General features: G+C 41.8%; 2 protein-coding genes across 30 annotated transcripts in view; one reads left to right on the plus strand and one right to left on the minus strand.

The window, feature by feature from the left end:
- Positions 1 to 90: 90 nt before the first annotated feature.
- Positions 91 to 4,395, plus strand: LOC118761476. Of its 29 annotated transcripts, XM_036499377.1 has the most exons (8): positions 91 to 129; positions 223 to 374; positions 446 to 1,036; positions 1,139 to 1,330; positions 1,839 to 2,010; positions 2,406 to 2,606; positions 3,799 to 3,895; positions 3,962 to 4,395. In XM_036499377.1, the coding sequence occupies exons 1-8, from the start codon at positions 120 to 122 to the stop codon at positions 4,350 to 4,352; spliced, it is 1,806 nt and encodes a 601-aa protein (XP_036355270.1). In that variant the 5' UTR covers positions 91 to 119; the 3' UTR covers positions 4,353 to 4,395. The 29 variants fall into 29 exon arrangements, with proteins under 29 accessions (XP_036355270.1, XP_036355265.1, XP_036355268.1 ...); XM_036499372.1 differs by having other exon boundaries at positions 223 to 1,036; XM_036499375.1 differs by having other exon boundaries at positions 223 to 1,036; positions 1,839 to 1,929.
- A 3,311-nt stretch (positions 4,396 to 7,706) lies between these two features.
- LOC115229907 (cholecystokinin receptor type A-like) overlaps positions 7,707 to 11,775 on the minus strand; it is a gene marked incomplete at its 5' end in the record, with an annotated part of 6,039 nt that continues 1,970 nt past the window's right edge. The window contains one exon of the mRNA XM_029800168.2: positions 7,707 to 8,708. Coding sequence (XP_029656028.2) covers positions 7,717 to 8,708 — 992 coding nt within the window. The remainder of the gene's footprint in view (positions 8,709 to 11,775) is intronic.

An 11,775-nucleotide genomic window follows, 5' to 3' on the forward strand; every position in this document is an offset into this window, starting at 1 on the left:
TGCACACACACACACATCTATGTGTGCAATACACACACACACCTACATGCACACACACACACACCTGGATGTGTACAACACACACACACACACCTGGATGTGTATACCCTACTGTCTGTATGCATACACATACACACACACGTATACACACCTGGATGTGGACAACACACACACTCCTGGATGTGTACACACTACTGTCTGTATGTATACACATAGACACACATATACACACCTGGATGTGTACAACATACACACTCCTGGATGTGTACACCCTACTGTCTGTATGCATACACATAGACACACATATACACACCTGGATGTGTACAACACACCCACTCCTGGATGTGTACACCCTACTGTCTGTATGCATACACATATACACACCTGGATGTGTACAACATACACACTCCTGGATGTGTACACCCTACTGTCTGTATGCATACACATAGACACACATATACACACCTGGATGTGTACAACACACCCACTCCTGGATGTGTACACCCTACTGTCTGTATGCATACACATAGACACACATATACACACCTGGATGTGTACAACATACACACTCCTGGATGTGTACACCCTACTGTCTGTATGCATACACATAGACACACATATACACACCTGGATGTGTACAACACACCCACTCCTGGATGTGTACACCCTACTGTCTGTATGCATACACATAGACACACATATACACACCTGGATGTGTACAACATACACACTCCTGGATGTGTACACCCTACTGTCTGTATGCATACACATAGACACACATATACACACCTGGATGTGTACAACACACCCTCCTGGATGTGTACACCCTACTGTCTGTATGCATACACATAGACACACATATACACACCTGGATGTGTACAACATACACACTCCTGGATGTGTACACCCTACTGTCTGTATGCATACACATAGACACACATATACACACCTGGATGTGTACAACACACCCACTCCTGGATGTGTACACCCTACTGTCTGTATGCATACACATAGACACACATACACACACCTGGATGTGTACAACTACACACTCCTGGATGTGTACACCTACTGTCTGTATGCATACACATAGATACACGTACACACCTGGATGTGTACAACATACACACTCCTGGATGTGTACACCCTACTGTCTGTATGCATACACATAGACACACATATACACACCTGGATGTGTACAACACACCCACTCCTGGATGTGTACACCCTACTGTCTGTATGCATACACATAGACACACATATACACACCTGGATGTGTACAACATACACACTCCTGGATGTGTACACCCTACTGTCTGTATGCATACACATAGACACACTATACACACCTGGATGTGTACAACACACCCACTCCTGGATGGTACACCCTACTGTCTGTATGCACACATAGACACATATACACACCTGGATGTGTACAACAACATACACACTCCTGGATGTGTACACACTACTGTCTGTATGCATACACATAGATACACATATACACACCTGGATGTGTACAACATACACACTCCTGGATGTGTACACCCTACTGTCTGTATGCATACACATAGATACACATATACACACCTGGATGTGTACAACACACACACACCTGGATGTGTACACCATACTGTCTGTATGCATACACATAGACACACATATACACACCTGGATGTGTACAACACACCCACACCTGGATGTGTACAACACACACACACCTGGATGTGTACACCCTACTGTCTGTATGCATACACATAGACACACATATACACACCTGGATGTGTACAACACACCCACTCCTGGATGTGTATACACTACTGTCTGTATGCATACACATACACACACATATACACACCTGGATGTGTACAACATACACACACCTGGATGTGTACACCCTACTGTCTGTATGCATACACATAGACACACATATACACACCTGGATGTGTACAACACACACACACCTGGATGTGTATACACTACTGTCTGTATGCATACACATAGACACACATATAAACACCTGGATGTGTACAACACACCCACTCCTGGATGTGTATACACTACTGTCTGTATGCATACACAAAGACACACATATACACACCTGGATGTGTACAACACACCCACTCCTGGATGTGTATACACTACTGTCTATGCATACACATAGACACACATATACACACCTGGATGTGTACAACACACCCACTCCTGGATGTGTATACACTACTGTCTGTATGCATACACATACACACACATATACACACCTGGATGTGTACAACATACACACACCTGGATGTGTACACCCTACTGTCTGTATGCATACACATAGACACACATATACACACCTGGATGTGTACAACACACACACACACCTGGATGTGTATACACTACTGTCTGTATGCATACACATATACACACCTGGATGTGTACAACACACCCACTCCTGGATGTGTATACACTACTGTCTGTATGCATACACATAGACACACATATACACACCTGGATGTGTACAACACACCCACTCCTGGATGTGTATACACTACTGTCTATGCATACACATAGACACACATATACACACCTGGATGTGTACAACACACACACACCTGGATGTGTATACACTACTGTCTGTATGCATACACATAGACACATATACACACCTGGATGTGTACAACATACACACTCCTGGATGTGTACACCCTACTGTCTGTATGCATACACATAGACACATATACACACCTGGATGTGTACAACACACCCACTCCTGGATGTGGATACCCTACTGTCTGTATGCATACACATAGACACACATATACACACCTGGATGTGTACAACACACACACACCTGGATGTGTACACCCTACTGTCTGTATGCATACACATAGACACACATATACACACCTGGATGTGTACAACACACCCACCCCTGGATGTGTATACACTACTGTCTGTATGCATACACATACAAACACATATACACACCTGGATGTGTACAACACACACACACCTGGATGTGTATACACTACTGTCTGTATGCATACACATAGACACACATATACACACCTGGATGTGTACAACACACCCACTCCTGGATGTGTATACACTACTGTCTGTATGCATACACATACACACACATATACACACCTGGATGTGTACAACACACCCACTCCTGGATGTGTATACACTACTGTCTGTATGCATACACATAGACACACATATACACACCTGGATGTGTACAACACACACACACCTGGATGTGTATACACTACTGTCTGTATGCATACACATACACACACATATACACACCTGGATGTGTACAACACACACACACCTGGATGTGTATACACTACTGTCTGTATGCATACACATACACACACATATACACACCTGGATGTGTACAACACACACACACCTGGATGTGTATACACTACTGTCTGTATGCATACACATACACACACATATACACACCTGGATGTGTACAACACACCCACTCCTGGATGTGTACACCCTACTGTCTGTATGCATACACATACACACACATATACACACCTGGATGTGTACACCCTACTGTTTATGCATACACATACACACACACCTGGATGTGTACAACTCACACACACACACCTGGATGTGTACTCCCTACTGTCTGTATGCACACACATACACACACATCTATGTGTACACCCTACTGTCTGTATGCACACACATACACACTCATCTCTGTGTACAACACACACACATATTCACTTGCATGCACACACACACACACACACCTGGATATGTACAACACACACACACCTTGATGTGTACACCCTACTGTCTGTATGCACACACATACACACACACCTATGTGTACAACACACACATATTCACCTGCATGCACACACACACACACCTGGATGTGTACACCCTACTGTCTGTATGCACACACACACACCTGCATTCACACACATACACACACCTGGATGTGTACACCCTACTGTCTCTGCACACACATACATCTATGTGTACAACACGCACACACACACACAAACTTGGATGTGTACACCCTACTGTCTCTTTGCACACACATACACACACATCTAGGTGTACAACACACACACACAAACCTTGATGTGTACACCCTACTGTCCCTTTGCACACACATACACACACACATCTATGTGTATAATGTACACACATACACACACATCTGTGTGTGCAACACACACACCATATACACCTGCATGCACACACACTCATACACCGCTGTGCATGTATGCACACAATGGTTTCTCCCCCAGCAGAAATGTTCTATTGTTTTACTAGGTTTTATTGTATATATACACATTAACATGAATGTTTTTATTTGTACATAAAAAATGAATTTTACTGTTTTAAATAAACTGTGATGAAATTAAATTTTATTTTGTTTTTTTTCATGTATGTGTGTGTGTGTTGGTGTCACAAAAAAAAGCATATAGTCCAATCTGTAAAGTGGTTGGCATTAGGAAGGGCATCCAGCCATTGAACCCATTCCACAGCAGACAATAAAACAAGGTACAGCTCTTGGCCCTTCCAGCTCCATGGTATCACATAAAAAAGACGGCGAGCTGGCAGAATCGTTAGCACGCTGGGCAAAATGCGTAGCCGTATTTCGTCTGCCGTTACGTTCTGAGTTCAAATTCCGCCAAGGTCGACTTTGCCTTTCATCCTTTCGGGGTCGATTAAATAAGTACCAGTTATGCACTGGGGTCGATATAATCGACTTAATCCCTCTGTCTGTCCTTGTTTGTCCCCTCTGTGTTTAGCCCCTTGTGGGCAGTAAAGAAATAGGTATTTCGTCTGCTGTTACGTTCTGAGTTCAAATTCCGCCGAGGTCGACTTTGCCTTTTATCCTTTCGGGGTCGATAAATTAAGTACCAGTTACGCACTGGGGTCGATGTAATCGATTTAGTCCGTTTGTCTTCTCTGTGTCCCCTTGTGGGCAGTAAAGAAATAGGTATCACATAAAAAGCATCTAGTACACTCTAAGTGGTTGGCGTTAGGAAGGGCATCCAGCCATAGAACCCTTGCCACAAGAGAGAATGGAACGAGGTACAGTTCCTCCTGGCCCTACCAGCTCCGTGGTGGCACATAAAACGCATCTAGTACACTCGGTAAAGTGGTTGGCAATTTGAAAGGCATCCAGCTATAGAACCCATGCAAGAAGAATGGAACCTGGTACTGCTTTCCGTCCTCACCAGCTGCTGTCAAATCCTCCAACCCATGCCAGCATGGAAAATAGACATTAAACAACAGCAATAACAACATTTTGCCAATTCTGGATTTTCAAACTGTGTCCAAAGAATGGATATGAGTCATCTTTGCATAAAAATGTGTGTTTGAAGATTGGAGGAAGTCAAAATCTTGGGAAATGAACAAGGAAACCTCACTCAAGATCATTGATGTTGGAGGGAAGCAGTGGGTGATGGAAGGAAAGAATTTGAACAAAGTTGGATTATTCTTCTATTCGTTTCAGTCATTTGACTGCGGCCATGCTTTTAGTCGAGCAAATCGACCCCGGAACTTATTCTTTGTAAGCCTAGTACTTAATCTATCAGTCTCTTTTGCCGAACCGCTAAGTTACGGGGATGTAAACACACCAGCATCAGTTGTCAAGCGATGTTGGGTGGACAAACACTGACACACAAACATATGTATATATATACGACAGGCTTCTTTCAGTTTCCGTCTACCAAATCCACTCACAAGGCTTTGGTCGGCCCGAGTCTATAGTAGAAGATACTTGCCCAAGGTGCCACTCAGTGGGACAGAACCCGGAACCATGTGGTTCATAAGCAAGCTACTTACCACACAGCCATTCCTAAAAAAAAACGTGAATTGATGACGGTGAACTAACCGGAAATGGCGACTGAAACATGAATAAAAACAGTATTTTTCCTATTTTTAGTATTTTGTAAATTCTCGGCGAATTGTACTTTACAAGCAGCTGCTTTTGATCAATTGTATTGCAATCAACTTCTTCGATACCAAGGCGCAGGAGTAGTTGTGCGGTAAGTAGCTTGCTTACCAACCACATGGTTCCGGGTTCAGTCCCACTGCATGGCACCTTGGGCAAGTGTCTTTTACTATAGCCTTGGGCCGACCAAAGCCTTGTGAGTGGATTTGGTAGACGGAAGCTGAAAGCAGCCCGTTATATATATGTATATATACATATGTATGCGTGTGTGCGTTTGTGTCTGTGTTTGTCCCCCTAGCATTGCTTGACAACCAATGCTGGTGTGTTTATGTCCCCGTTACTTAGCGGTTCAGCAAAAGAGACCGATAGAATAAGTACAGGGCTTACTAAAAAAAGAATAAGTCCCGGGGTCGAGTTGCTCAATTAAAGGTGGTGTTCCAGCATGGCCGCAGTCAAATGACTGAAAACAAGTAAAAAAAAAAAAAAAATTCCAGAACCAAGCGTAACGTGTCAACAGATCAAGAACTTTAATAAGCAACGCCTTTATAAAATTGTGGAAATTACACAGAAAGTAGTCACTTCATTCGTTTGAACTTACTCGAATGAGTTAACTCCCTTTAATTGTCAGTTATACGCTTACACTTACCTTTTCACTCTTGAAAAGTTTTTGACGGAGAGCTCAGTCAATTAAATAAACCCCAGTGTATTACTGGGTATTTTTTTTTTTTACCGAGTCTGAAATGGCGATGGTAATAATTATTAGGAAAGGTCTGTATTTTTTGCATTGATCTGAGAATTTTTAACAATATTGTTTTTTTTTATGGAATGGTTTATAAGATTGTGTGTGTGTGTGTGTGTGTGTGTGTAGTGAGGTGAATGGGGCGTTGGAGAGAAGGAGAGTGAAGGAAAGATAAAAGAGAGGAAATAAGGTGAGAAAGCTGGAAAAAATGGAAAATGAGAAAGAAAAAGAGGCAGGAAAAGGAAACTGAAAAAAAGAGGGAAAAAGGAGAGAAATGTTGGAGAAAAAGGAAGAAAGCGAAAAAGGAGAGAAAGGAAGATAAAAGAGAAGAAATAAGGTGAGAAAGAAGGAAAAAAGAGAGGAGATAAGGTGAAAAAGAGTAGAAAAGGAGGGAAAATGAGAAAGAAAAAGAGGCGGGAAAAGGAAACTGAAAAAGGAGAGAAATGTTGGAGAAAAAGGAGAGAAAGGAAGAAAAACTAGGGAAAAAGAGAAGCTGAAAAGAAAGTAAATGGATGGAAGCACTCCGTCGGTTACGACGACGAGGGTTCCGGTTGATCCGATCAACGGAACAGCCTGCTCGTGAAATTAACGTGTAAGTAGCTGAGCACTCCACAGACACGTGTACCCTTAACGTAGTTCTCGGGGATATTCAGCGTGACACAGAGAGTGACAAGGCCGGCCCTTTGAAATACAGGTACAACAGAAACAGGAAGTAAGAGTGAGAGAATGTTGTGGTGAAAGAGTACAGCAGGGTTCACCACCAGCCCCTACCGGCGCCTCGTGGAGCTTTAGGTGTTTTTCGCTCAATAAACACTCACAATGCCCGGTCTGGGAATCGAAACCGCGAGTCCGCTGCCCTAACCACTGGGCCATTGCGCCTCCACTAAGAAGAAAGTAAAAATATGATAGGAAAAGGAGAAAGAAGGGAAAGAAATACAGAAGAGAAGAAGCCAAGAACGAACGAGAAGAGAATAAGAAAGAAAAAATGGGGAATAATAAGATTTGAGATGTCGCAAAATGTTCATTATTGTCTTTTGTTTTTTTAGTGTGATTGTTTGGAGAAAGTCTCTGAATCACTGCTGTAGGTGATGACGTCATCGTCATCATCATCATCATAATCGTCATCATCATCGTCGTCGTCATTGTCGAATATCTCTATAGTATCAGCTTCGGTGCTGGTGTTCTCGGGTTCGAATTTCGTCGTGTCACTCGACACTTCGCTTTCGACGTCTTGCTGTTGTTTTTCGAGATGACAATGTTGTTGTTGTAATAAGTGCCGTTGTTGTTGTTCCTGCTGCTGTTGTTGTTCTTGGTATTCTTGTTGTTGTTGTTGTTTTTGTTTTTGTTGTTGTAGCTGTTGATCCTTCTCCTGCTGCTGCTGTTGTTGTTGTTGCTGCCGATCCTGCATTTCAAGTTGCAGCAACTGCAGCTGCTGGTGACGGTGCCGCTGTCGCTCCTTGCTGCCGGGCAGGCGTTTGGTGACGCAGTGGAACGTGGCCAGGAAAGCCTTCCGGAAGCTCTCGTTCATGAAACAATACGTGATCGGATTACAACAGGACGAGAGATAGGCGAGAAGATAAATGGAATTCATACCGACGGCGGTCAAGTGGCGGCGAATACCCCGCGGGTCAAAGGCCTTCCAGGTCTGAACGCAAAACAGGGGACACCAACAGACGAAAAACTCAAGGACTATCACACACAGCATTTTAATAACGCGCTTCTTGGTGGTCACGCTTTTCCCCATATTAGACTGACGAACTCCCCCTCCAACGTTCAACCGCCGACGTTTCCGATGCTGCAAGCAGGAACTCGAATTCAAATTAGAATTATGGTTTGGGGTCACACTCTGGTTACACTTACGTTTCGGGTTTCGTTTCGATACCTGCTTCCGGTCGGCGCCATCGTGACGCGGGTTATTTTCCGTATATTTTTTAACATGTTTCTTGAGGTCACCTCCTTGGTTTATCTTGGTCGTTTCATTGCACACAATCATCTTCGTACTTTCCTTTTCCTTCTTTTTGCTCTTCTCTGCGTCTGCAAAAGAAATAAAATAATATATATATATACTAGCAGTATCGCCCGGCGTTGCTTGGGTTTGTTTCGACCCTTTAGAATTGGAATTTTTGAAAAGTAAAAATTTTGCATCATGTAGCTTGTTATTCTCTTCAAGTGAACATTTTTCTGGTTGAAATACACCGAAAAATGGCGACACAGCAATAAAAAAATCGTAAAAAATATGGATTTTCACAGAAAAAAAGCACCTTTTTGATGTAAATAATTTTTGGTGTTAACATGGTCTGATTTGAATTTTATCTTCTACGGAAGGAAGAGCAAGCCTTCTTCTATCATACTCTCATTTTTGGTCAACTTGTGCCGCAGGGTCTCGGAGGAGATAGTGTTAGTTGAAGGCTACCAAACCTGTCACACACAGACAACTTCAGCTTTATATATATATATACTAGCAGTATCACCCGGCGTTGCTCGGGTTTGTTTCAACCCTTTAGAATTGAAATTTTTGAAAAGTAAAAATTTTGCATTATGTAGCTTGTTATTCTCTTTAAGTGAACATTTTTCTGGTTGAAATACACCGAAAAATGGCGACACACCAGTCAAAAATCGTAAAAAAATAGGGATTTTCATAGAAAAAAAGCACCTTTTTGATGTAAATAATTTTAGGTGTTAACATGGTCCGATTTGAACTTTTTCTTCTACGGAAGGAAGAGCAAGCCTTCTTCTATCATACTCTCAATTTTGGTCAACTTGTGCCGCAGGGTTTCGGAGGAGATAGTGTTAGTTGACAACTTCAGCTTTATATAGAGAGAAATATATCGTTTTACTTGTTTCAGTCATTAGGTAGCGGCCTTGCTGGGGCACCGCCTTAAAAATCTTCGGCGATCTTTCGGTACAAGTACCATAACTGCCAATTATAAAGCCAGTAGGTTTATTTACATTTATGAAGAAAAAGAAACTTTCCCCCCCACTCCCTAACCCTAACCCTATCCCCACATATATAAAAAAATAAAATGTTACGGAAAGTGACGATTTTCTTCTTAAAATGTAAACAAACACACTTGGCAGTTATGGTATTTGTACCGAAAGATGGCCCAATCTTCTTTTCAAAAAGTGAGAAGAAAGAATATGGAGAAGGAATAAAACGAGGACGAAATAAATAAAGTACGTTTATATATTTGTTGTGCAAGATTTTTTATGTGAAGTCGTGTGTTGAAACAGACATTGTTATATTTCGGAATGGTCATTTTGCCAGTTTAGCCAATAAAAACACACGCACTATATATTTGGTGTTACTTTGCTTCAGTGTTATTTATTTTTTACATTAATCTTAATCTTATTTCGGCCAGAGTTCTTTCGTCACACTCCTGTGACCGCATCAGTGGTCCTTTGTTTTCTTCTTTCTTATTTGTGTCTCTCCTTACTAACCGTCAGCCATTGTTATTTATTTTTTACATTAATCTTAATCTTATTTCGGCCAGAGTTCTTTCGTCACACTCCTGTGACCGCATCAGTGGCTGACGGTTAGTAAGGAGAGACACAAATAAGAAAGAAGAAAACAAAGGACCACTGATGCGGTCACAGGAGTGTGACGAAAGAACTCTGGCCGAAATAAGATTAAGATTAATGTAAAAAATAAATAACACTGAAGCAAAATAACACCAAATATATAGTGCGTGTGTTTTTATTGACTAAACTGGCAAAATGACCATTCCTAAATATAGAAATAAATAAATTAATGAATAAAACTAAACAAATCAATAACAAAACAAAAGCAACAAAAAAATTACTGAGAAAAAACAAGGAAAGAAAAAGAGATCAGTTGCTAAGTTCAGTAATATTTGCGGTTGTCTGCTTTGTTGAAATCCACCATTTGGGAAAATGAAAGCATTTGAATGGAAATAACGGGAATTGAAATTTAATGAAATGTAAGTTAATAATGGTTGAAAGTAGTTTAATAATGAATGCCGATTGGGGCGATGGTTCCAGAGTTTGGTTTTTGGGCTTTTATTGTCCGGTCATTTAAAAAAATTTTTGTTAGTTTTTATCTTTTTATTTGTTTTAGTCATTGGACTGCGGCCAGGCTGGGGCACATCATGGGTGGGGTGGAGTTTTGTCGGATAAACTATTTATTCCGTTTTTATTTTATTTTTTTATATTTCTAAGCCCGGTACTTATTTTATTGGTTTCAATTTGCTGAACGGCCACTTTAAGGGGACGTAAACAGACCAACACCGGCTGACAAATAATAATAATAATAATAATAATAACAGCAACAATATCGAAAAATACCTTAGGAATAAGAACCCAGGTTCGAAATTTCCCCCAAGACACCTGAAGAAGGCTGGAGGGTATATCAGCATGCATGCATGCATGGATGGATGGATGGATGGATGGATGGAAGGAAGGAAGGAAGGAAGGAAGGAAGGAAGGAAAATTACGATATGCACAAGTTTATATTATTAGTTCCAACGTACCATTATCGTTGCCCGGAACCCTACAATGGATGTTCCCAAGAGCATCTGAATGCTTAATAAGAACGGATCATCAGGCAACTCTGTGAGTGTGTGTGTGTGTAACGACAGAGTTTAATGACGATATTGTAGAGGCGCAGGAGTGGCTATGTGGTAAGTAGCTTGCTTACCAACCACATAGTTGCGGGTTCAGTCCCATTGCGTGGCATCTTGGGCAAGTATCTTCTGCTATAGCCCCAGGCCGACCAAAGCCTTGTGAGTGGATTTGGTAGACGGAAACTGAAAGAAGCCCGTCGTATATATGTATACATATATATAAGTATGTGTGTGTATATGTTTGTGTGTCTGTGTTTGTCCCCCCAACATCGCTTGACAACCGATGCTGGTGTGTTTACGTCCCCGTCACATAGCGGTTCGGCAAAAGAGACCGATGGAATAAGTACTGGGCTTGCAAAGAATAAGTCCCGGGGTTCAACAAGAGAGAGGGAGAGACTAAGATTGTATTGTCAAGCACGAAGTATACTCAGCGTGTTGTTCTGTTGCTCCTCTTCTCTTCATCGGAAGAGGGAGTGCTCATCGGTAAGTGCCAGCAACCAAGGAGAGTGAAAAGTATTTGG

The sequence above is a fragment of the Octopus sinensis genome, unplaced genomic scaffold (assembly GCF_006345805.1).
Source record: "Octopus sinensis unplaced genomic scaffold, ASM634580v1 Contig13849, whole genome shotgun sequence".
In the NCBI taxonomy this organism is placed as follows: Eukaryota; Metazoa; Mollusca; class Cephalopoda; order Octopoda; family Octopodidae; genus Octopus; species Octopus sinensis.

What these genes read in the sequence shown, in the direction of transcription:
- LOC118761476 (XM_036499372.1), top strand. Translation starts at nt 98, where the DNA reads ATGTGTATACCCTACTGTCTGTATGCATACAC. An exon ending in ACACATACACACACCTGGAT is followed by an intron (nt 1,037 to 1,138) that starts GTGTACAACTAC and finishes ACACTCCTGGAT; the next exon opens with GTGTACACCCTACTGTCTGT. An exon ending in CAACACACACACACCTGGAT is followed by an intron (nt 2,607 to 3,798) that starts GTGTATACACTA and finishes ACACACCTTGAT; the next exon opens with GTGTACACCCTACTGTCTGT.